General features: G+C 36.8%; 1 protein-coding gene across 1 annotated transcript in view; it reads right to left on the reverse strand.

Moving 5' to 3' along the window:
- The window catches only part of FRY (FRY microtubule binding protein), a 175930-nt gene that overhangs the window by 84963 nt on the left and 63774 nt on the right, over positions 1 to 27193 (reverse strand). Inside the window, exons 9-22 of the mRNA XM_075139803.1 lie at positions 26942 to 27034; positions 26750 to 26848; positions 24092 to 24193; positions 19632 to 19735; positions 19030 to 19138; positions 18017 to 18103; positions 16099 to 16270; positions 14325 to 14457; positions 9789 to 9896; positions 5271 to 5526; positions 3974 to 4156; positions 3005 to 3091; positions 967 to 1226; positions 491 to 680 (exon numbers count right to left, since the gene is read on the reverse strand). Of these exons, the coding sequence (XP_074995904.1) occupies positions 491 to 680; positions 967 to 1226; positions 3005 to 3091; positions 3974 to 4156; positions 5271 to 5526; positions 9789 to 9896; positions 14325 to 14457; positions 16099 to 16270; positions 18017 to 18103; positions 19030 to 19138; positions 19632 to 19735; positions 24092 to 24193; positions 26750 to 26848; positions 26942 to 27034 (1983 nt within the window). The remainder of the gene's footprint in view (positions 1 to 490; positions 681 to 966; positions 1227 to 3004; positions 3092 to 3973; positions 4157 to 5270; positions 5527 to 9788; positions 9897 to 14324; positions 14458 to 16098; positions 16271 to 18016; positions 18104 to 19029; positions 19139 to 19631; positions 19736 to 24091; positions 24194 to 26749; positions 26849 to 26941; positions 27035 to 27193) is intronic.

Consider the following 27193-nt stretch of genomic DNA (forward strand, 5'->3'; position numbering starts at 1 on the left):
AAATATTCCAGTAATTGCATTTGTGGAGCTACTGCTCCTCTCAGGTTGCTACTACTTGAAACTGCATTTCATACAATATTCCTTCATGTCTGACAGGCATACAACGTTTATTCAGAAATCTGCTTTATTGCTTAATAATGTTATAAATTTACAAATTAGAGTGCTCTACAAGGAAAGAACAGGGATGACAAACTAAAGTTAACTTCAACACATATGTCCAGAACTTCTATATTTTGAATATACATCACCCAGAATATGGGAAAAAAAAGCAATATTTTGAAAATGCCATGGCTTTTGCCAAATACTTATTGACACATCATGTCGACACAGATTATACAGATGTTTTAATTGTTAATTATGTGCCTTAAGGAGTTTGCGTATATCAAAATATTCCCCTAACGGAAATACTTTCATCAGGATATGATTTAGCATGCAGATGCAGTTTAAAAATCTCCTAAATGAATAATTTGTTTGAAACAGGATGCATCACCTTATTATCGTAGTTCACTGTTCCATCAGGAGTGGTAGCCATGATCTCTGGTGTTGAAGCACGCAAGTGTCCTGGGCTCATAATACTAGGCTTTGCTACTCCAAAACAGAGAATAAGATAGTTTCTCCACAAAGTAACATAGTTGTCTCCACTGCTTGCTGTACTTGTTTTCTTTGCATTAACAGGAATACTAGAATTTAAAAATAATTACACAGTATTTTAAAATATCTTAAAAGGGAATAAAACATGCTAGGTATCTACCAGCCGCAATTCAACGTGACATGATACCTGGGAAAATCAACTGGGAAAACTAGAGTTTTCTACTTTACAAGTTGCAATTATGAAACTCAAAACTGAATGTCTGGGTAGCACCTTGCAGGACTTATGGACTGATACTGAAACGTGAGACTAAAAAAAGCTTGTATTAAAATCACACAATCCACAAAAATGAAAGTTAAATGCAGATTGCCACTTACTTTGGATCCACAAGAGGCATTATCAGCTGTAGCCTCGTGAAAGCGTATGGCCAAGCATAGCTGAGAGCTGTAGGACAATGTTTTGGTAAATTCTCCTGCCTAAGAAAACTGAAGAGACAGAGAACCCATGGGTCTTTAACGGACTGTGCAAATATCCAGACATGGGAAGGACTTTTCACATCATAATGGCTATTTACTAGGACAGCATTCCACTCCACCAGCCACTGCAAATCCACACTGTGTGTTAATGGGATTGTTGTCTATGGAGAGAAAAGACAAAAAATCACAGCGACGGTCATTTATTCCCTGCCATGTTCGCCCTCAGTACTTGTCTTTATTTTCAAGCTCCATGGACAACTTCTGTTGGATTTTTTAGACCAACACTTTTATGCTTCCCATCACATTGCCTTTTCACTCAGGAGGAGCTTTTTACAAATGCTGTTAAGAGCTACCTCATTATTTCCCCTCTGATTCTTCCTTAAAGCTCCTATTTACTGCGATAGGCACAATAACTTGCCCTTAAACGCTACGATAACTATTGATTATGCTGAGAAATATAATCTCATTGTTACTTTCTATTCTCCTTGCTGCCTGCACCCATCCACTGTCTCTTGTATGAGGCTGCAGTCTGTAATAACTATAGACTGTCCTTATGTTCATTGTCTGAACAGGCAGACAGAGCCTTAGCCCGTGATTAAGACTCCTACATTCTATGACAATATGGTAAATACCAATGCTGCTAATAAATATTCTTCACCATTCATCAGGGCATTTGAATATGCATGTAGGGAATTAAGAGGCTGAAGCAGGCGCTTAAGCAGTTTTAATCCATTTTAAATCCTGCTACCTTCAGTGGCAAGTAGGTTTCTCACCACATCAACAAACCATTTCTCTACTGTAACTTAAATTTTGTCTTAAGAAAACAACTTTGTGGAATGAAAACTTAAAACACATGTATTTTGGCATCCTTATTATTCACTTATTAGACCTCAAACAGAATGTAACAGTTGCCTGCATCTTGCATCCACTGTTACAAAAGTAATCACTAAATTACCACTCCCTGCTGTACTTGTCAGAAATGAGGTACACAGGCAACACATTTGTTTTGCTATATTATTAATGCACAGAATTAAAGCACAAAATCCAGACCTTTGCCTATAGAAACTACAACATCCAGACCCAGGGGCTGTTATTTCAGCTGAATTTCCTAATACCTGGGTTAGAGAGTCAGAATGCCTCTTGCTTGCTCAGTTTCTGATCCTGCAACTTTCCTGTTTTCAGCTGCATAATGGCCTGACTTCACCACCAGTTCGATGTCCCCTTCCTACCCCAGGAAAGGGCACTCATGTGGCAAGGAACAATTGTTGCTTTAAACTTCGTCAGGCTGAAAAGTGCCCAGAACTGATAGTTTCTGCTCTCTGGACACGGGCACAAATCTTTAAGATAGTATGCAAAACAAGTTGCCATACCTATCAGTTCTTCTGCTGATACTTTTTCATTCAGAATGCTTACTGCATCTTTGCTTCCTCTGGTGGCATGTTAGACACATCAGGCCCACGAGAGAGCAAAAGCAGAGATTCACCCCAGCTGTGAATTACTCTAGAGCTTAGGCTTAGTTTTGCAGGTGGGGCCACTTCTGAGCATGCAAGGGAATTAAAGCTTATTTGCTTCTGGAACAGATGATAGCAGTGAGTGAATTCGAAGTACTCCAAGCATTAGGTGGTGAAATAAAGACTTTCTCAATGGTTCTTCTGGATGCAAGTCACAGGTCCAGAATCTAGGTAGTTTTGATTACAAATTTTGTTATAATTTTTTTTTTCTACGTGTAGTATCTTCTGTATCCATAGTATGATTATTTTCATTGGAATAGATTGTCTGGGACATTATGGAGCCTTGGAGCTCTTGGGTAGATAGCTGGAGCCTTAAGGCTGTATGATTTCTTTGATTTTAGCAGCTTTATTTTTAGTATTTCATGTCTGATATTTGTTATGTCCATGCACTATGTAAACGCTAGCAGTATCAGTAAAGTAGTACTTACTGAATCTGAAACAGCCACATGAATAAAACTTTCAAGAACAGAAGAACTCAATTGATCCATGACATCAATCATAGGCCTGTCATCATCCTGCATAACACAGAGAATGCAAGTTAACTGCTCTCCTGACCAAATTATTTCCCTTCTTATTTTTCTGGTACATGAAATAGAACCACCTAAAAATTATGACATGAATCTAAAGTGGCTAAACAAATCCATTGGTAACAATGGTGCATTTTGTCTTTTTCGTATTAATCCCAGAACCAAGTCCAGGCTGTGGTTTGAAATGAAGTTAATTTCTGGCTATAGCTCACTGCTTACCGAACAAAAGCACATATCAGAAAATCCCAAATGACTTTGGATAGCTGGTATCAAAAGACTTAAAAATTAGCTTACTGTTTATTAAAGCATTCCTTTGCCAGGAACACACATATTTGTGTTCTTCAGCATTTAGATGGCTCACTGAGCTGTGACTGCCAACACACAACATTACTCTCCATATTTCTATATCCGTAAAAAACACTCTTTACTACACAAGGAAAATGTATGTGAATCATCTTAAATATGTCTTATGCTGTGTTTTTTTACAAAATGGTATGCTACAGGAATCAGTTTCATTTCCAATACAAATTTATAATCCTGACAATACAAAAATGATCCATGCAGTAAAAAAACGTTTTACAGTGTCTTTTGTATTCACATCATTCCAAGAGAAAATATTGAGTTGCTGTATATGTTTCCCTTCAAATTCTTGTACAGGGCACATGTTACTAATGTTACATTGTTGAGTACACAGAAAGGTTTGCAGTGTTAAGGCAAACAGAAATGGTCAACTCAAACCAAATGCTTTTTTATAAACTAAATGCATACCTGTTACACTGCAGCAATTATGTTAAAAGCAACTGTAATAGCAGTTTTGAGCTTTATCTTTGGAAAATTTTAATTCAAAGTTCCAGAAAAGGAAAATCATACCTCTGCCTGGCCAAGGGCCAGGAATAAAGCACGGATCTCTCTGAGGATTAAAACAGCTAGTTTACGTGTAGCAACCTGGAAACTACACAGCAGAACCAGTGCAAATCCTTCGACTGCATGTAGTACGTTAGAATAGGGGCTTCTTTCAGACTGAATCCTGTGGCTGGATCCATTTGGTATCAACTGTAGAACAGTGCAAGGAGGGAAAAATGGAATGACGGTGTTTGAAAACCAGGTTTCCAAGAAATATTCTATTTAACTAGGACATATAAAGAAACAAAATGCAGAGGCCATGTAAACGCTGAAGTAAGGAGACTGACAGCATTCCCTCAAACACCAATTTTTGTTACTTTAAGTTTTCTTGTTCCTAAAAACCAATATATGAACAGAGTCCTTTGGCCAAACCCCTCCCTCTAATTTGCAATTCAACTACCTGCTTTGTTCCATCCTCCACTGAAAAAATGAATGGGTAAGTCAGGCTGTGAAGACTTCACACTTTTTCTACTCCGGATAGCAGGACCTCAGGTCCTTCTTTGATCCTGTAGCAGGCAACACTTTATCCTGGTAGGTGGCCTCTAGAACCTCAGCCCATCAGTAAAGTATAACATTATTTACTGAAAAATATGTGAGGCTTTCCCTTTTCTACATTTTTTGTAATACTATTATTACCTATTAATTAATGGTCCTCTGCTATATAAAGCAGACATCATGCTGGCCCACAGGAAAAAATTCCCAATGTGATTGGGTTAGGAGTTAAGAAGCCTCAAAATCATCTCTCGTAGTGAAATTATCTGTGGGACAGTGCAGATGGGAGGTGCAGGAGCAAAGCTGTTCATTTCCCAGGAATGTTTGTAACACATGGAGACAGCAGGCTGTAGAAACAATCAGGTTCTCTGATGTTTTTGAATCAACCAAATGAAATGGCTACAGGAAGGGAAGATCCGCTTTACTCTTCTCGGCGCTCCCACTAGCATTATCAATCAGTTTCAGTCCTGGGAAAATGTCCTTCTGCCGTATCGACATTCACATATTTCACTTCATGTGCTTTTGTTGATGTGCATATTTCAGTTTGACATGCATTCTTTCATGTTGCTCAACAACAATAACATCTGCTGTGTTACACAAGGACATAGCTGTCCTCAAAAGACAGCTGAACTAATTACCTTAAAAAATCTTATGTAGTGAATTCTTCTCAGGTGAGTAAACACAAAATACATAAACCACAGCAATACCAAGGAACGTAATTTCTGCCTTCAATTAGTATAAATGTTAGGACACAGATCTCTTGATTTCATACCTCTGCAGATCTGGTTTTTGCCTGTTCAGAAGCTTTTCCTGGAGTGTGTATCACAAGCTTCCATTGTGTAAGCAACTGTAGCAGCAACTTCAGTGAAGTATCAAGAAGGGTATGATGCATATCATTCACTTCACGTAGCAGAAAATTAGTAAAACCAAAGAGTACATCCTCCCGCCAGTCAACAAAGTCAACAAGTAGACCCTGAAGAGAATTCTGTGCAATGTGTCGAAGTTCATCATCCATATGGATAGACAGTCTGTAAGTAAAAGTAAATGTCAGGTAATAAAAATCTAAGGAGTGTTTATTGTGGTAAGGAGCATGTTTCTTGGTAACAACACTGACAGAAAACTCCTAATGACGATGCAAATTTCAATGATGCTGTCAGGGTTTCATTATTACTGACCACAATTAACATCCTTAACCTGTTTTTATACTGTAATTCTTGCTACAACAGCGCCTGAACATATTCACGGATCCAAAAGAAGTCTTTGTTCCACTCCTAAAAGATAGTATCTTTAAAGTACATAATTTAGCAACTTTGCTGTCTCCCCAAACCAAGTATACTTTTGATTTATTCACTTATAAAATAACTTCTATTTCGTTATGATAACAAAAGGTTTACAGATTAATAATTTCACAATTTACATATTTATTTATTTACTTTCAATATAAAAATAAAGGAATCACAACACCTCAACTGCCTAACAGTTAAAATTAATCTTTAGCCAAGAAGCAAATTACAATTATTGAAAGCAAATCTTCAAAAGAAATAAAAAGGAGCATTTGAATTAAAAAACTGCTTCATGTTTTAAACAATTTAGGATAGTGAAATGGGAAAAACAGCCTCAGGACTTTCCATACTTTTAAAAACACATCGGACACCCCCGAAGTCCTTCTGAAAGATGGTGCAATTGTAGATCCCATTTTCAGATTTTATTTCCTTCTGTATTTGCATCATGTTGAAGCTCTTTTCAACATAAAAATCCTATATAATTACTTTGGACACAAAAATTACCAAACTACTTCTGTGTTGGTAGCTTGACAGAATAAAGTAAATTCAGATCAGTGTGTTCTGCAATTTTTGGTTCATTGCCTTTATGATGTATTTTGTTTTTATTACCCATGAGACTGTGATTTTTCTATAGTGTGTTAGAACTAATTTTCAAAGTATTTTATCTACATTTAATCTACACAGTTGAAAATGAGGATGCATTATAAAGAAATGGACAGAAAGCTAGGAAAAAAAACCCAAAACAACTAAATGAAGTGGAACCCAATTCCATTCAGTTGGAAGTGTATGATGAGATGCGGCTCATAACAAATTTCGTTCATTATAGCTGCCTAATTAGGAGGCAGGGGACATTTCAGTTAAGTCAAAGGAAAGCAACTGCCATGAAACTTTACCCCTGGTGAATATGACTCCAAAAATAACTGTTACGCTTTAATAACCACGTGACTTTCTATATAAATTTGGAAGCACAGTATTTTGTCGTGCTAAGAAAGGACCATTTTTGTCTCCTCTTTGGAATGCCAAAACCAGAAAAACAAGCAAAACCCTCGAGACTAAGATTAAGTCATCCATGAAATGACTTCCACAATGACACAAAGTAATAACGGAAAAGAGGATACAAAAGACACATGTCTCTAAGCCCAAGTTACTGTGCAACGGCATTATCAAATGAAATTCAAATTGAGCATAAGAATGCATCTGTGTATTACCACCATATGACAGGCAGCTTGAGGAAGCAAGTAAATGTTGGTTTGTTTGTTTGCACTTGAGTCAGTTAAATTTAAGACCTACTTGGGAATTTTTAATGAATGGTTTCAGTGGGCAGCGAAAGGGCAAAAGGTACAGTATCTACTTGACATCTGCTTTATGGCTTATAATTTGAATACAGCTGTCCTGGAAGAAAGTTTAGCTGCTGAGTTACAGAATCCTTCTGGAAAAAGCCAAAAGACACATCTGTTGTGAGGATGAAGAATGCAAACCAAACTGTGAATAAAAGAACCCATTAACCCAAAGATGTTATTTTATCTTTAGTGAAAAGAAAATATTTAACAGCTTTCCATCCCAACAACACAGCCCCACAAAAATCCCTGCCAGAACAGCTTCTCAGGTTCTTTTGAGAAACAGAGAGGAGCTGAAACCTCACCTCTTCAAAGTTTTTTATCCTTGTATTGATTTTAGTCTCTGACCCAGAAAAGACACAATATTGTAATACAGTGTTCTCTAGAACAGCAAAGACTTACCTCCTGGGACTACTTTTTCATAACTGGGAGAAGTAGTCAATCTGGACCCAAATAAACATGGCATAGTATAGAGAATGTAGAAGCAGCTCTGATGCTGGGATAGTCTGGAGACTTAGATTAAGATTAGACCAGGTATTAATTCCTTAAACAGTTTATTACTTCTTCTCTGAAGCTATATTTTTGTAGACTGTTTTCAGTCCACGCTGTCCCATACTAAACAGACCTAATTTTTTCAACCCACTGATCTTTCTTTCTCTTGTTCTCTGGTCAGGCTCTTCTTCAACTGCAATGCCCCAGCTCGGACGTTATTCTCCAAATCAGGCATCCTTGATACTGACTAGACCAGAAGAACTTTTTCAAAAATCTTTTAGACTTATTTCTATTTATACATGTGAATAAGGTTTGCTTTTTCATAGGAACATCATTTTTTTTTGCATGTGTTCAGTTTGTGATCCTGCTCTGCAATACTAAGACCCTACCCAGTTATTTCAATGGCATGCTATACATCTCCTGAACCATGAACTGTCTTTCCAACCTATTATGCATCCACTTACTTTTACCTAAATTGTTTTGCCTTGTTTATACTTGAGACTCTGATTTAAAACATTATCAATGTCTTAAAGATGTAGCATGAGTACATATAGGAGATGAGAACAGCTTCGCAAAGGTCCCCCTGTTGGGGAAAGGCTGCGCATGTAATTGCTTCCAAAGTTGCTCTAGAGATGCTGTCCTCAGCTCCTCTTGATGTCTCACTTCTTCCCACAGTCAAGAGCCAGATCACCCAGCAGACCTACTGCTTGCATTGTCCCAGCATGGAAATTACCCGAGAAATGCTTACAAACTGATTGTGGCTGAAGAATCACAACTGACCTTTTCTGCATGAAGTTTGATGATAGAATAAAGATAGACCCATGGTTATATTGACAGTTGTGAGACTTAAGGAGGGAAGCACCAATTTATGAAGAAATCCACATCAGTCTCCAAACTTTCTTAAGAGTAGTGGTGAGTCTGACCTGGACAATCCTCTGTGATTGAAGAGCTGTGACCAGAATGGGTAAGTGCTTTCTACCAGCTCACTTAAGGACATTACTAAGGATAGAAAGCTAGTTAAAATATTGGATTAAAGGAAAACATGTCCTTTTTCATTACCCTTAAGCAGAATTGATGTTACTGTTTAATATGGTATCTGTATAATTTGATAATGTAATGATTTAAAACAACCCACAAGTGATTTATAGCACAAGGAAATCAAGCTGGCCGTGCACCACAGCACACCTACCCTCGGCTGCAATTTTGGCTTGTTTGGCTGTCTGCACTCTTTACTGCTAGCAGACTTAGTTGTGTTTCACTGTTTTAGCACATCACTGGGAGTTGGGTGTTCACAGAGCCGAAAAAACTGCTTTGCATGTAACCCTCTGACTCCCACACCTGCCATTCCTCACAGATGTTTCAAAAGCAAGACCAGAGGGCCAAAGATTGCTTTGTCACAGTTACCTGAGAGCAATATGCTGCAAGGGCCTCAACTTGGTGGCTCGATTTACCACATAATCCACTTACGTAAATAACACATGCTGGAATCTTTGACCTGGATACTAGAACTGAAAAGTAACAGACTGTTCTGTACTGACCAGTACCTGTTATCATAATTATTTGCAGTAAGTCACTGATTTGACCTCCTGAAACCTAAACTGTTTTAGCAGTCATGTCTTGTAGATCACCTTCTTCAGTGAAGTCTACCTAGAAAAATTCAATGGACCCCAAGAAGGGAGGATATGAAATTTAAACTTATCCTTTTCTTTATTATCAATTAAAAAGTATTTGGAAAGATACCACATATAGCACATTCTGTTTTATCAAACAGACATGTGGGAATCATAAATCAAAACTAAATAGGTATCTCCACATTTTTCCACTAAAAAAAAAAGATGTTCTCTCTTGTTAATTAGAATGCTGTGATGGTTAAAAAAAGGCAATAAATGGTGAATATCATGAAGAATGGTGAATATAATGAAGAATAGTGAATATCATGTAATCTACATACTGATGGAAAAGAGTTCTGGATGACGTATCTACTCTCCTATAAAATTAGGAGTCTATAATATAAACACAACACCAGTAAAAAGATGCTAGGACTTCTATGTCTTATCCATTAATATCAGATTACATTTTATAAGCATATGGTTTTGTCTAAGAAACAGTTACGCATTCTGTGGCTCAGTTTTTCATTCTGTTCCCCTTGAACAGTCACTTAATGCTTGAACAGCTTACCTTGCCAGCAAGTCAATCAACTCAAGTTTTGACATTCCATCAGGAAGCAGTCGAGGAATAGCAGCAACACATGTTCTGAACAGATCAATTTTTGGTTTTCTTTCACCACTGAAAAATTAAACCAGAATTTTGACTAAGTTTAACAAGTAACTGTGTTAAATGATCCACCTACAGTTTTTCAGAAAAGGGCTGGACATAATGGAGTGCCAGAGGCCTAGTAAGAACATCAGGACAGAAAGCTAGACCCTATAAATGAAATAAGAAGGAAACATGAATAAATGCTTCCATTGAATAAATGGTTTCGGTTTTGACATTTTTCACGCATCGTATCTATACAGTGCTTGAAAAATCAATTATTACTGATTCATTTGTTTCTCTCTGAGAGGAACTGGCAGATATATCAAGATGGAGTTATAATGTAGGGGAGTTCCTCCATCAAGATCAGCATTTGTGTGATGCAAGCTTCAGATGAAGCAATGAGGAAAAAGCTGTGGTTTTCCCCATCACAGTGCAGCTATATTACACCAGTTGTATAAAGCAAATAGCAGATATGTAAGAAGCCCAAATAACAAGACTGAAAATCCAGACAGTTGCCCTCAATAGGGTACAGATCCGTAGAAATCAACACCACACATTATTACATTGAAAAAGAAGCATAATGTAGAGGTAGGTATGGCCAGAGAGTTTCTGTTGATCCTTGCCTGAGATAACAGCACTTTAGCAACCATTATCAGCTAAAGCATGTTTTAGTAGCCCCAAGGCTGCTCCAATCTGGCTCAACTGCTCCCTAACAGCCTGGGAAAGTGGTTGAGTCTAAAGTTCAGCATGAACCGAAAACTAGGTTGGGAGTCCCTAATCTTCCAAAAGTAGCTCAAGTTTCAGCTGCTGATCATTTTCACAACAGATGCAGTTGTTTTCTGACTTGTTTCCAATTTTTCTTGTAAGAATGCAGATTAAAGAAGTCCTTCAGACATACCCCAAAATGTGTTTTTTTATTTGTTCGTTTTTAACTCAATGATCTATTATTTGATGACTGAGTACAGAAGAAATAACCAAAGCATAACAGCATTTCAAACTGTACAGTCTTTCCCACAATATTACTGATTATTAGCCTGTGATATGCTTTGGTCCTATTTAGGGACCCTACTATAAACATGCAGAGAAAGACTGTTCCTGCTTTAATACGCTTTTGATTGAACTAGAAAAGAATGGGGGGAAAAGAGAGACACCAAGAAGCATTGTAGTCCACTTACCATCACACTGAAATTCAGTGACAAAACAGAAAATGAACCTAGTTTTCCTGCACCCCAGTCCAATGCCCTGCTTACGACATTATTCTGCCTCTGCACCCAACAGAGGGCATTGCATTTGGAGACCTTACTTCTGTGTTCAGTTACAGAGAAAGCTTGAATGTAATACCATCTCACAATGGTATTACATCTAAAATAAGATTTCTAGTGTTACACTGAGCATTCAATGAAATAATGGGTACAGGAAAGGCATAAACTGACACTAGGCTTACTTAATTCAAAGATTAAAGACATTTTTTAGTGAATACCATTCTTTCTCTTAACACTCTATATACTTATCAGCTTGGATATGTATTACATTAATAAAATAATATTATGATATGATTTTAATCTACTGACTTAAATTGTACAATGAGGGGAAACTATTTTCACAATGAATTATCTCCATATCATTGTACCGGTATCCTGTATCCTAACAGATAGAAGTTGAAAGAAGGTGTCGGCAATTGACTTGGAAAAGTAAAATACAACATCTCATCTGAGAATTTGGTTATAAACTTTGAAATATTATTGCTAATGCGAATACTACTTGCATTAATAACTAGTGCCAAATACTGTATTTTTATAGTTGTAAACAGTAAAGTGCCATTGGTAATTTTATCTGCAAGCAAACCAATGAGTCTTCCTTGCTGACTTGAAATGGAAGGTGAACTTTGCAGAGTTTCCTTATTATCAGTCTCCAGCGAGGGTAAACAGTTTATGCATTTAAAATGGAGGTATGTAAAATAATAGCCTGAGAGGAAACTGTTATGAAGGCAAATGAGTAATTATTTATAAATATAAAATCTGTGGGTGTTCTGTGACTTATCAGCTGCTCAGAAGACTAGCAGGAGAAGATCCAAATCTGAGGCTCCCAACTTATCTGAGCTACCAGGCACAGCATGCAAAGTGTCTGGCAAGGGGGGCCTCACAGGGCTCTGCAATCATCTCTGGCTGACTCAGGATCCAACAGGACGAGCTCTGGATGAACACAATGACAGCTGTCTTCACCTGGAAGCTTGTGTTTCCATACCAGCAGTATCAGGTTTTAGTTAGGTATTGTCAGCAAAAATCTTTGAAGTACTTGCAAGAACAGGTTTGTATGTTAGAAAAATGGATGCTCTATTCTGACTAGATGTTGGAAAGTAATTATAACCAGTATTGAAATTCATATCCCAGTGGAGGATGCAAAGGACTCTCCTTAGTCAGGATTTTAGTAAGACTCTTCAGAGTGGCATTTACTACTTCAACAATAAATGCTTAAAGGATCAGTCATTAAATACAGAAGCATGTCTAACACTGCCAAAGAAAATTCCACAATCTGTATACTTTAAAATGTTACGACTATTCATTGCCTAGCTACTTCCCTCTGATTCTTGTTTTATTTGTTATTGAAAAAATCATTATGATATTCAGTTTATACAGTAACATTAACTATGTGTAAATATGACAAAAGCCATAACTTTAAAATATAGACAAATGTAGTGTTGTATCTATGTATTAAAGCCCATAAGAACTCAAAATAAGTATGTAACTCTAGTGAAGCATGAAGTTCTGTGAATAAAATGATAAGCGATTACATAAAACAAATACCTTGGCTTTTCCGGTTATCATGCACAATGCAGTTTTTAAAAGGGCCATTTTAAATGCTGATAGTAACAGCTAATAATGTTTTTCATGAGTTCACATGATTTTAGATGGACTGATAATTAAGCATCATAGATGTTTTTTTTTCCTTGAAAGAACAAATTAAAATGTGTTCTAATGTGTTTTTCCTTTCAAGTGTATATATTAAGTTACAGCTCATCTGGATATAAAGTACATCACAAAAATACAGTAACTTACATGTCCACATCTTCCAGCCTTAAAATCTTTATGTCTCTGACAAAAGTTTATACCTAACCATAAGACTTCCTGAAATTTAAAACTCTTTCAAGTCTATTTGTTCACTGCCTCTAAAAATAAACAACACTTTGGTGATGCTGAGAAACCATAGAAAGAACATTTACAGCTAAGGTTAAGCACACTTCTTATCTAAGTGCTGAAGGTTTTAGTATGCAATTATCTTTTGGGAATAAAATATGAGTTTCAAAATTCACCTTCCCTCTCACAAAAGCCTGGATACCCAAAATGGTTATGAAAACTGGGAGTTTTCATAAGTACTGGGAGTACTGAGCAGTATACTGGGTAGTATTGTAAGAAAAATATGAAATATTATCGGATAGTAATATTGGCTTTTAATATAAATAAAGTAAGACAGTGCTAAAGACACAAAGAGCTTACAATCCCATCTACACAGTCACAGCAACAAGGGCAGAGGAACGACATTAAAACATAAAGATTATATCAGCTGTAAAAGGTAGTTGAATTTGGCCAGTCATTGCAGTCTATCTACCACTCGAGGTATTTTTAGCAAGTTGTCTTTTATTTTTGACAGTATATGAAAAAAACAATCTCGAAGAGACCAATGTCCTTTTCATTACACCTCAAACTTTTTTCCAGGGGTTGTTTCTCTTCTAGAATAACTGCCATGTCAACCCCTCTAACAGGAAAGATATGCAAGGTCTCCTGACAGTTGGGATCTCTACAATCCATGCTCTACATGTGTCAAATGATGTCTCTGTGTCTCTAAAGTCTACTAGATGTCCACCTCACTAGAACTCTCTCCAGGAAACTTCCTTCATTAATAATTTTGGATGAGAGTGTAAAATGCTGCTGTTCAACACTGCTTGAGACGCACTGGTTTGATTCTGTTCCAGTGGAGTACTGCTTAAATCCAAGACTCATCATAAAATGACTTGGGTTTTTAATTAAGATTTGATTTTTTTACAAGCATGAATAGTAATGGGAATTTTGAAAGTTTATTATTAATATGGATTTACAGAATGTGTTGCATTCATTTTGAAGTTCAGTGATGCAAATATACCCTGAAACAGTGTTCTGAGCGTAGGCTGACAGGTTTTCCACTCTGGGCTTTCAACTTCTACCATCTAAACATCCATAGGATTCACATGTGATTTTGGCTACATCAAGAGCAACAGTTCAATTCCAAACACTGCAACATGTAAAGAAGTACAATCAACTTGTCATAAACAGTTTTTCAAAGTATGTACTAATCAAGCTGAATGTTCCTGTTTCTTGCTGTTTCTTGCTGTTTCTCTGATGACTCATGATAGACAGAAACAGAGAAGAAGTTCTGAAATTACATCTCAAGATTTAATGGGATTTACTGTTCTTTAGCACTCACGTAATCATGTCTTCAGGTTCTTTGTTAAGCATCTGTATGTTGGTTAGCATCATGCACCGCCCCACTTCCTTGTCAAGATGTCTGAGTATGTTGTCCACAGCTTTTCTTACTTGAGAATAATATAATGACATACCTGCAATAATAGGCATTTTTGTATACTTTGGGACATTTATAGATACATATATTTTGAAAAAGAAAGCTGCTTACTCATGTTGTGCTGCATGAATTAAGAAATATATTTTCCTCGTGACATAGCATATTACACTAGTAATGATATCCTGATTCCAAGATGGAATATGTTGCCTTCTCCAAAAAGAATGCTATCGTATGTAAAAATAGCCCAAGTGATATCTATACACACATATTTTTCCTGGAGAAAAAATTTAAAAATACCTAGTCAAAATATGTCCCTACATAGTCAAATGAAGCCGCACAGTTTGCCAAGTTATACAATGTATTTTGTGACTTTTCATGACAGAAGTAAAAGCTCTGATCCAGTAGCAAGGTTTAAAAACTATAGGCAAAGAAAAAAAAGGAATCTGAATGAGCTCTCCTAAAACTTATTTGGTATGGAAATTACTGGCATGACATGACATACAACTTTACAGCAGCTGATGGACATCAAATACTTTAAAAATAAAACTTAAGTTAACTCTTTTTCTGTATTCATCAAGGGCTAAAATTTTCATTTTCTTAATGAAATTTTATTTTATATATTAACACTGAGCATCTATTCTCTAGTCAATTCTTTTCCTATTCGATAAAGACAATGTAAGCTTAGAATTTCAAAATGACATCAATTTTCAGATCTGATATGAACAAAAGTTCAATGGCAGACTAGAAGGCAAAAGAAAATATAGGAATTACCTAGCTTAATCTTACACGTTATACATGGAAACTAGAATATTGTATCATAAAATAGTGAAGAAATTCCTAGTAAAATATAAGAATTCAATAGCGCAAACATTTATTATCAAACGCATGAGGAGTAACCAAAATGAACTGAATTAGTGACAGCACTAAATACTATGTCTGTTGTACATTTCAACAGCAGTGAATGCTTATTTTCTTGATATTACTACAATGATCTAGCAACAGTACAACGGAGGTCTTTGTCACTGGTGTAGAAATATGTAGACCTTGTTTCATTCACGTAACTTTGGGGACTTAATAAAATGCTAAGGTGAATACCCAAATTATCTTTTTTGCCAGCAAAAACAGGCACCTTCAGGGCATGATACAGAAGCTCTTTTCCTACAGCACAGGATTCTCTCTCTGCATTGACTAGCAAGGTAATGGTGCTTTTAACTTAGGCACTTCAGTTCAGCTTTATTTTACATTTAAAAGTTTCTGCCATTTTGAAAGTTTCACTTGGTGTGAGATACTGCAATTAAAATAAGGATATCAAAGGAATCTGCTGGTTTTCAAAGCTGGCACAGGCACTGTTTCTAATAAGATGACTATCCATGAATAAACACAGCTATACAGCACTGAAAGAAGCTAATTCTTAACTATATGTGTACTTAACCCCCCCAGAACACAGGGTTGCTACCACTTGTGTAGCACCGCTGAGGACTTTTCCCGAAAGTAATTACAAAAAACAGCATCTGTCAAACTAAACCATATATTTCATTAGAATGCACAATAAAGTAAATGTTTACAATAAAGAAATCAATTGAATACTTAACAATAGTAAATTATTCTGCTCAGGTACTGAAGACTTCTTCACATTAATTCTCATCCAAGTTTCTATATTGTCCATTCTCTTACTGACCTATCATTTTAGCTTCCTCCTCTGTAAGAGTTTTGCTCAAATATGTTTTCTTCACTCTGAGAGTGTTTCCAGAGGGAAGGACAGCTCCGGTCACTGGCATTGGAGGTTCACCATCTTTTTGCTGCAAGCTATCAGCAATTACCAAGAAAGCTCTCAGACCAATATTCATTCTCTGTAAAGTTCAGAAGATGAATGAGTATCATAATCAAATAATCTTATTCTTCAATCATGTTGAAATTTTGAGTATGTACTTACCAGCATTTTTTCTGTATCTCCGCTACATCGACTAGTCTGATATATTTTACAAAAAATGGCCATGAAATAAATTGTGAATTCATATTTGCACTACGAGCGGTGCTCTCCCCTCTCAAAACTTTATTTCTAAGTATTTCCATTAGTACATTATCTCTTATCTTCAGGACAAAACACGTGGATTTGACCTTGAGTTTAGTAACACATCTTAACCAGACCTTCGGTTAAACACAAATGTCCTATGTGGTCATTATGAAAAAAAGATCAATAACTGTCTCGAAAGGCTCCAGGGTTGACCATACTGTGTGAAAAGTCTGGTACTCAGCCCGGAAACTGCAACGTGAAAACACCAGGAAGATGAGGCTAAGTGACCTGAACGTCTTCAGGGAATTCACCAGAGGAAAACTTGCAGGCTTTGCATTGCAACGACTGAAAGACCAGAATGTTTCAATTTCCCAGGAATGTATTCCAAAAACTCAGAAGCTACCCTACTTACATAGATTATGGGTATTTTTTTTAGAATGCTAAAGTCCATGTACATCAAAAAGTAGCCCTATTATTTAATTGGTTTTGGACTTACATTGTTGTTGAGAAATGTAAAATTTCAGACGTTGATTCATCAAGAAGTTAAGGACTATGTCCATTCCCTATAAGCTCAGCTTCATACAATGCTAACACACAACGTCCTTTGCAGGACCTCCCTCAGTCAATACTGCAGGTGACTCTGACCCAGAATGTGGTGGGGACTGCCTGCTCAAGAATTCTGTTTCATTTTTCTTTACTCTGCTGAAGAAAGATGAAAGCTGTGCTCAAAGTAAAGCTTGCCTTTCACTTCTGCTGCTTTTGACAGTAAAAAGTTTAATCTAGTTTTCCAAATATTTTTTTGTATCGAATACATTTTGTAAGGTAACTCATTCTATTTTAACATCTTAGTGAATAGATATGACTGTTTAATACTGCAAGATTAATATGGACATCTTTTATGAAATAATCACAAATGCTTTTTATTTCTCATGTGTTTATTCTTAATTTTCAAATTAAAATGTTTTCAAAATTATAAGCAAATACATTATTTTCAAGAGAATTTTTCATAATTTTACCACTTATTTTTATTTTGATTTTTTAAAAGTTTTTCAAATTTCTGATTGTTTTCTCTAGGGAAAGCACTAGGAAGCTGACTCATGACACTAATGCTAGTAGAGCTTTACCAAGGGCAGAGTGATAAAACTATTAGAGTTTTTTCTGTTTTGTCATCTTCAATTCTTCTTGCATCATGCACTCTTTTTCAGTAAAACTGTTTTGAAAAACATTGACATTGTTACAGAAAATTTATTTTTATATTAAAATACTTTAAGGCATTGCATATAACAGCAGCAGAGTGATAAGAAGATACTGTGATCAATAGTTTTGTTTATCTTTTTCTTTTTGTTTTATACATTTGCACTACATCACTTTTGATAATCTTTACTGAGGAAACACGAGATAGGCATAAACAATGTGACATTTCACAGATCAAAGTCCACAGATGTATTTTACCAATAAATCAAGTTCAAGATTTGGCCTGAAAACTGGTCAAAGGTGAAAGCATGCTTAGAATGTAACCAGAAAGTAAATGTAGCACAATACAATATATACTAACTCAAAAGAATGCAGATACACATCATACCTCAGGATTGAGACTGAAAGCTTTTGCTGGTTTTCCAACACAAAGGAAGTCAAAGATAATTTCTTTCATTGCAAAATCTAAACGTTCCTAAAACAGTAAAAATATTGCAAATCATTAAGCTGCTCACTTCTGCTACTTATTTTCTTTAAGGCAACAGAATGTTGAAAACCAGTTTAATCAGGATTTATTTAAATGTACAGAAAAACAGATTTTCAGAAGTATGCAGAATATAAGCTTTCAACACTGCTGTATGTTGACAAATTCAAAAATTTATAGCATTTAAATAGAAAATGATCCATTTTGGAAATAAAGCTTTTAATTATTTCATTTAAACTGTGGCAATTATGGTACCAACACAGTATTTTATATAAGATGAGCTTCTTCACAGCTGGCACAGTTCAGGGAAGATTTTAAGCATCTGTTTAATTCATTCCTATTCAGAGACTTTAAGTATGTGCTTAAGTGCTTTGCTCAATGGGAATGTTTTCTGAATTTAAGTAATAAAAGAGATGAAACTTCCAGCACTGAAGGTTAGTTTATTTTAGCAATTCCCATTTGAACTGATGAAAACTAAATGTGTCAACTACATGCTGAACCTGGTTTTCCTCTGACTTACTGCTTTAAAAGCAGTGTAACTCATTGTCCTATACAGTAGGAATGATTCAATATCAGGACCAAATATGGCTTATTATTTTTAACTTTATTGACAGCCAAAGCCTGTCAACAAATGCATTTTCTGACTTGCTGGCAGTTCCAAAAACTGACAAAAAATACATTTGAGTTGAGGTGAAAACATTTTTATTCATTTTCAGTGGAATGAAGTTAATCAAAACCTGTTGTTCAAAAGAAGTCTGCCCCAGCTCAATCTGTAATTCTATCATTGCCTAGATGAAAGGTGCTGACAATGGGGTTGCAAAAAATTCAGACAACAGAATTTTACTTATTTTTAAATTTGTTATTGGGAAAACAAGTTATTCATTAATTGGAAAGATATATGCATGGTTCTCCTATACCTGTGCAATGAACTGTATTATCTTCACAAAGATGTTTAGAGGCATATCTCTTGGCACAACACCACGGGACCCTTTTGGGAAAAGTGTTGTGACAATAGTAATAAGTCGACTGTAAAAGAAGGAAAAAAAGCATTAGACATTTCTGGACCTTGCAGACCTTCACTTACTATGAAACATAAGTTGGAAATCCTACTCCATTTAGAAAGACTAGAATGTATTTCTTTTGAAATGAAAATGTAATGGGGTATCTTGTTCTGATCCTTTGCTACAAATTCAATGTAAGTATTTTATTTCATTACTACATTACAAGTAACAATAAACCAGTCAATGACAGGCCACTACAAAAATACTTCTAACTTTAACTAGGCAAAGAATGATTTTTAGTCCTTCCAAAAGCAGAAACACCTTATGCAGTAATTTTAATAGGTGGGAGAGTAACTGATGGTGCCACAAAAGAGAATATTTTGTTGTGTACAGTTGAGTTTTTTATTTCACAACAGGAATGGGTTCAATTCAAAGGAGTTCACGAGAACTATAAAACCTCTTCACTGGCAACATCCACTCTACAAGGCCTGATTATCATTACAAATACAGCATCTTACCTTTGGGTAGCTGTGTTGCTTTCACATTTAATTCTGATCATGTAAACCCACAGTAGTCTGTACAGAGATTCCAGTGCAACTCGAGCCATTTTTGGGTCCTTATTCTAGAGAAATAGATAACGTAAGAATAAACTTCAGGCACAAATCAGAAAGGAAGTTCTGCACTTAATGGATGTCAAGGTTCAGAGTTTTTGTAATGACACTACAAAAAGATGCAGCCTCACAGCTGCCCAGTACCCCATTCCTGTAGCTGCTGGACGCTTATGCATCTGACCTACCTCTCCAGGTACTACTTAAGTTGTCGAAAAACCCAAGTATCAAGTTAGTTAAATTAGATACATGTTACAATTTAAAATCTCTATTTGAAAATCACCTCAATTTGACTCTGAAAAGAAAACCTCATCTTTAGTTGATTCTGTCAATTCAAAAGCTGTTGCCCAATGGTGGACACCTGGTATGAAGGACACAGCACATAAATAAATGTACTGCACATATTCAAAAGTGAAAGGACAAAAATCTGTGGTTGCTTAGGCTGGCCTAATTAACATGGCATCTGGGATCAGCTGGACTGAATTGGATTATCTGTCTGGATTGCTGCTTATTTTTGGAAACTTTTGAACTAGTACAAGATTGTCTTTGGGTCTCTTTGGTCATATGCAGTTTTCTGTTCCTGTGGCAGTTTTAAGGGCTTTCTGAGTAGGGTGAAAGTATATGCAGTCCAATCAGATGGTCTCCCGCATGTTGGGCCATCTGCTGGGTTAAACTTTGAAGGAGTCCAGTATACTTTGACCCGAGATAAGATTTGTCTGGCCCAACAGTGCAAATCTCCATGGCAAAGAGCTGAATTTTTGTCTGCAGACAAATGTTGAACCACAGATCAAAGACCACGGTTTGATCAAAGAAACTGCAACCAATGCCATCAATAATTCTTGAATGGGTATTGGTCTAGGTCCTGCAAAACAGAAGGAAGACAACCTGCCGATGATATGGGATATGGCTCCAACTTCCAACGTGGCATCTGTCACAAGCCTAGGAATAGGAACACTGTCCTTGCGTTGCAATTTCCATTTAACTCCTTGACAACACATTTTATACAATGAAGCTTTATATGGAACAGAAAATTGAAAATCGTTTTTGTTTATTAGAGCAGCATACAATGGTTGTAGCACATGATTAGAATAAGTAGTAAAAGGAATAACAAAGTTTACGTGGCCTAATCTTTGCAGGATTTTAAAATTATAACATTTGTTACAATCAATTTGTTTAATAACCTGTTTACTTTCAATTCATTTTTCATCAGGTATCATCATGTCAGTCCTTGTAAATTTCAGTCCTAAGAATTTGATTTCTTCAACAAGTGATGGAGTACATTTATCAAAGTTTATTCTTACCGCAAAGCTTTCAAGAAAACAGCAGACACTGTGGCTAACTGAGCTAAGGTAACAAGAGCTTGTGTGGCAGAGGAGGAAGTCATCCCTATAAGAAAAAGTCCAAATATTGCAGCAATGAGATAGTTCAGCTGCGAGGGCAGTTGAGAAAAGATGGAGGAGAAAAAGGCTGAGACCGGTATCATTGGAGCTTTCCGAAAATAGTAGACCAGTTTTCCGTCAGAAACAGCAAGCTGCAGAGCAGAAGCAGGATTGAGAGGAAGATGATAAAAAGCCTGAGAAACATCCAGTGAAATCATGGGCATGTCCATGGGCAAGATCTGTGCAAGTGCATGGTGGTTGGGTGCCCAGTAGTTTGGAAAGCACATGGCGTGTCTCCCTTTGGAAAACTGAGAGAAGTTCATCCCCAGTTGAGCCTCTTTAGTATTTCAAGGATTTTTGTCAACAAGAAAAACCCAGCCAGTAATCCTATTAGGACAAGGAGTATTTGGCCTAATTTATCTGACATCTTCTTCACTTTCCCAACAGGAGATATTGGCACTGGATGTGGTTCCTTTACCACTGCTGGCAGTGCCCAACTCACTGTTAGTGCCGAAGAATTTGTCGAAGCTGATGTGGGCCTTTTGAACACGGGAGTAGTCGGCAACAGAGCTCTGCCAGGATCTGCTCTGTTTCTTGGTTGATAAGCGCTGCTGGCTTTTACCCAATATTGCTGCGGTTCTAGAAATTTCTTTTTCAATGCTTCTGCCTCTTCTTCCGTGATTGGTGGAGGAGCAACCTGATTGCCAGGAGTGAGGCCCGTTTTCTTTAATTCCTCCATTTCTGTTTTCCAATAATATGGCGTTAGGTCTGGCCCATTCAGGCCAAAGGGATATTGTGTTGGTACCCACGGATTCATTCTTGATATAGGCATTGTTTGACCCATTCTTTGTAAAGTAAGTTCTGCACCCTCAGCTCAAATTGTACTGGACCTTTGTCCTTCTCCCATGTAGTTTGGAGACAAGGAACTGTTGCTCCCACTGAAAAACTCTGCCTTTAAATGAAACACACTGCTTTGACTCTCTTCTATATAGAATTCCTGCCTTGAATAATTTTTTGTAAATACAGTTTAGTTAAAGATAAATGTTCCATTTCAAAACCAGGATACTTATTAACTTTTACACTGCATTCAACAGAATAATATGAAATGCCCTTTGGTCAGAATTTGGCTGGGGTCAAATATTTCCATGTCCTGGCAGGAGTGTCCTTTATTAATTCAAGGGAAAAGTTCGTTTCCGTAAGATCAGAGATTTGTTGGTTTATATTAAAATCATAAATATGACTAGAATATAAACCTTTTAGCTTTCCAGCGTATGCTTGACCTTAATGGTTTGGGGAAGGAGATTGTGCTCTAAGGGGTGTGGAGGCTCTTGAGAAACCTGATCCATTATGTGGTTCATGGCAGCCCACACAAGATCATGGAGTTCCATATACTGTCCTGGTGTGCACAACTCTCCTTCTAATGGAAGGATTTCTCCTTGTTGATCTAGCTCTTCTTCCACTTGCATGAGTTTGGTTTGGGCTTTGAGGTGCCACCCTGACTGGTGAAGTGATTGCTTAAATGGTTGGGGCATGTCTTCGTCTGTACTGAGGAGTGGCCAACCGTGTTCTTAATTTAGCCATGTATTGAGCTACCTTACCTTCTCCGCAAACTAAAGATTGAATGTGCCACCAAATTAACCTACGAGCCCTATGAATCGAAGTATATGTCGACGAATTATAGGTGGCAAGGTGAATTCCAATTTGATTTTCAATTGGTAAGGTAGGAGCAACTTTACTTACATTTTCTCTAATGGTTTCAAATAATTTCTCAGGATCTCCCTAATTTTCAGAAAAATCTATATTCCCAGCTGGCTCCTCAGAGATCTTACAGCTGTAGCCACCTTTTCTAAAGCTTGTATAACCTCATGAAAATCCGTAAAATTAGTTGCAATAACAATATGTTTATTTTCTGAATCTCTTTGCAAGTAAGGTTCTAATATATCTTTAGCAAAAGTAAGTAATTCAGGTACAGGTGGAAAGAAATCCTCAGACAGACTATGAACATTTTGAAGAGCTATTCTAACAGTAGGATCCATATGAAGAGAGTCAATACAAACTGTTTCATTAAGACAAAGTACAGCAAGAAAGCAACAGCAATAAACGATGCAATATATACCTTGTCGACAACCTTGGGAATTCAACTTTTGGAGAACAGAGATTACCTCCACAGTTTGCCTCTGAGCTGAGAAAGTGGTTGCATGTTCTACCTGTGCCGTTTGCAGAAGCCTCCTAACTACTGGTTCATCAAGCAGCAGTTTGGAGGCCCTTCATTTGAGCTAACGACTTCACTGTGCTTCTTATATTGGCCTTTTCAGGTAGCCACAGGACCATCCTTTCATAGGGATCCACTTTAAGGGTGGAATGGGACATGAGTTATTGCACAAGTAAAAGAAACATGGAGGAGTAGTAATGATAACTAGCATATGTGTATTGAACAGTATGTGCTGGCCAGGAACCACAGCAGATTGCAGTGGACAGTTAAGTCTTAAACTTCAAAGATCTAACAAATGAAGGAAAAAGAATGGATACATGGAGGAAACAGCTTAAAATAGTTTAGGTTTTTTTTTAATGCAACTTAACAGAGTGAAACAGGCAATGGAATCAGTGTCCTGCAACTAGTTCGATTCTGATAAAGTAATAACAAGTGCTTTGTTTGAGAATGCCTTTGTGAAAAAAGTAAGTTAATATTGAGTCAGTTTTGGCATGTCACTCGAGTTAATAACTTTCATCAACAATGTTGCCTGTTTCACAGCTGTTTGACTCAGGCTTGGTTTGAGTTAGAGAAACAGCAGAAATTCAAACTAGGCACAAGAATACTTTTTTGTTATTGAAAAAATCTGCACAGCTAAAGAATTTGTACTGTTGGGAATAAAATTATGTATGGAATCATATAATAGCAATAATTCAGCACGTTTACTTAAAATGGATTTGCAACAGATCAATAGTACATACTGAAGTTTTAATACAGTATTAAAACCAGAAGATACTAACCTTGAGATTGGATAGGCAGTTGTTGAGGAAAATATGCCATCTGTTTAAAAAGAACTGCTTCTGACTGACACAAAGCAGGCATGTTACCAAAGGGTACAAAGCCTAAACAGGAAAAGGATGTCAATACCGTATTATTTGCATGACTACACAACATAAAAATAACTTAACAGAGCTACTGTAAACTTAAGCTCTAACTCCTCCATTTTGTGCAATACATGTCAGCCAACATAAATACATTGTTAAGTAGTACAATTTAAAAGGAATCTTTCTCTAAAGCTATTACAGATATGTTTTATGGATGAACTAAAAACAACCAAATGTCTACTTATAGCAGTATAATAAATCCAAAGATGGGCCACAATTTTACAGACTCACAGGGCTAATTTCTGTCAGTTAACTGAGAAATGATAGCATGGAAATAACTAAACTTTATTATAATAACAACAGGACCCACAGAGATTGTTGGGACTTGTGAAGGCTCAGATGCTTATTACTCCTCAAAATCTGCAGTCACAATATTTACTAGGAGACATGTTCAACACCCTAAAGAATTGTGTTAAAATACAGGCAATGCCTGGAACTGCTGGTAGTTACATCTTGCAAAGTGAAAAGTAAAAAGAAGCAAAGCAGAACATAGAAGTTTAAATACTGGAACCTGGTCTCTTTGTCAACACTTACTTTGACACTCCTCTTGTAAATGTTACACTAAAAAAAATACGCTAAAATGCACCTATTAATTTTGAAACTGACTTTGCTATTTCAGCAAGACTTTTCTGTTTCAGTTATCATGTTAATATACCCAATCAGGACTTTAAAGTTATTAGTCAAAAATAAGGTAACTTTATCTTAAAGACCAATGATTCTCAAAATTAACCCTAAAATTCTTACTTCAGTCACAGGTCAAAGTATAAATACACCATAAACCCCAACTTCTGTTCCTGTAATATATAACATAAATTGTCTATAGCTAGGTTAGTCCTAGTTTATTGAGCAAATGGCAAATATACATTAATTCTTATTTTTAAAATCTTCACGTCCAAAATACATATGGGAGAGGATAACTGAAGTCTTCTCACGGAAGACTTTCCTACCATATTAACATTATGACTATAATAGTTGAGTACTTGACAGGATCACAGAGTTTAGTAACATCCCAAGAGTCTTACAACCCATCCTAAGGAAGAGCCCTAGGAGGGAAGATACAAATCATCTCCTGGAGTCTCCTAATTCTCTCCATTCATTATCAAGAGAACCTCATTGACTAGTTCAGACGAGACACTTTTAGATAGAAAATGAGGCAAGATGAATGCCCCCGTCCTGCCTGTACAGTGAGCGCACCGATTCACAAAACACTGATCTTGGAAAGGAAGGTCCTCTTCAGACTCTAAAGAGTGTGCTTTCTTCCTGGAAGCCTGAAAATATGCACTGCAGCTATTTCTGCCAACTGTTTGCCTTTCCCCTCCTCCTCCTCCTCGCAATGTTTGTATTTCTAATCACACCCTCACAAGAATCTATTCTGTCACTTTTAACTATGTAGCCTCCAGTGTGGTATGTGTAGACAAGCAATCAAACACAGAGCCCCAGCTGTGCAATCCTTTCTCAAGCACATAGTATTGACTTTGGCAAGTACAGCCACCAGTTTGGGGAAGTTCTATTTAGTGTAAAAACGGTACAGCAAAGCTCTTACCCTGCTGCTGCAGTTTCAACAATGTTTTATTAACTCAGCAGAGAGGAATAGAGCCACACAAACATAAGCAGAGTGAAATCAGAAATCCATCCCGAGTCTCCCACTAATTCAAACTGGATCAGGACTGTGCTCCAGGGGATGCTCTGACTCTCCCCTGGGACTGCGCAGGGACTGCTGCAACGGCGGCAGAGAGCTCAAGCACACTCCTGCAGTCTTCCCAGCAGATTCACTAGCACTAGTGACCAGCATTGGCCGAGAGCACTGGGAACACGGAAGTCTTTTTGACTTTCCCATAGAATGAGGGAGGATGAATGACAACTTTCTTTACTTAAAAGGTCCAAGACTTCAAAACGGATTAGCTAATGCTGCAGTGCTGACGTGCGTTGACCCAGTTGGAGAGACAGACTGCTTAAGGCGGCCAGCGTGAAACTGACTCAGATCTTCATTTAATTCAGATCAACTCATGCTTCCAAAAATACACTGCAGTGCCACTGCTCATCTCACAAGAAAAAAATGAAATACGGAGCTGCACAGTAGCCAAGTTACAGATTCAAAAGGGCATGTGTTATACATTTTTTTGTTCCTACAATGTATTATTTAAGCCCCGTGAAAGCGTTGTTCCCACATGCCTCATTTGTTCTCGCTTGACAAGAAGTGAACTCTATTCTTTCTCCTCTCCTCCTAATGCTTACACATAACAAGTACGAGAAAACCTAACTGTTTAATAATCACACACTCAGAAGCTGAAAACATCTGTTTGATTCAGACTGATTTTGATCATATTCTGAATAAAATTAATATGGTTGTTTTCTGCAAACACAATAACCTTCCCTGCAAACAGAAATGTATTGGTTATAAAGCCCAACGCAGAAAAAAGTTTTGCAACCAATTCTGGGAATTTCCCAAGAGGCTTGCTCAGAAATATTTCTGACAAAGTGTTTTAGCCTTTGCTTCTTAGGGTTCTTACTAACCAATGAGTGCTTCTTTCGTGAGGAAAGTTCAAGTGTTGTATCATACAGGCTTTCAACAAAGTTCCTCAGACAGGGGACATTCACTTCATTTTTAACAGCCTGAAAGAAAATTTCACGTTAATAAAATAAATTTGACAAGCTGTTTTATCTAATTTAAAGAAATTATGTGAAAAACATGAAAAATAAACTCACAGCAGCTACGGGGACAAGAATTTCAACAAACAGTCCTGCCAGTGCATGCTTGATATCTTTGTCTTTAACTTCAAGGAAATAATGTGCACATTCCTAAAACAAAATAAAACAAGAAACAGAAATTGTGTATCAGCTGGAATAAAGGCCTCTAAATGTTTGCTGAATGCACATGAAGTGTCAGTGACTATTTTTATCTTGCAAATCCCACAGAAAACATTTGTCTATTAACTTCTGAATCTGCATTTTGCAGCA

The sequence above is a fragment of the Calonectris borealis genome, chromosome 1, assembly GCF_964195595.1.
Source record: "Calonectris borealis chromosome 1, bCalBor7.hap1.2, whole genome shotgun sequence".
Taxonomy (NCBI): domain Eukaryota; kingdom Metazoa; phylum Chordata; class Aves; order Procellariiformes; family Procellariidae; genus Calonectris; species Calonectris borealis.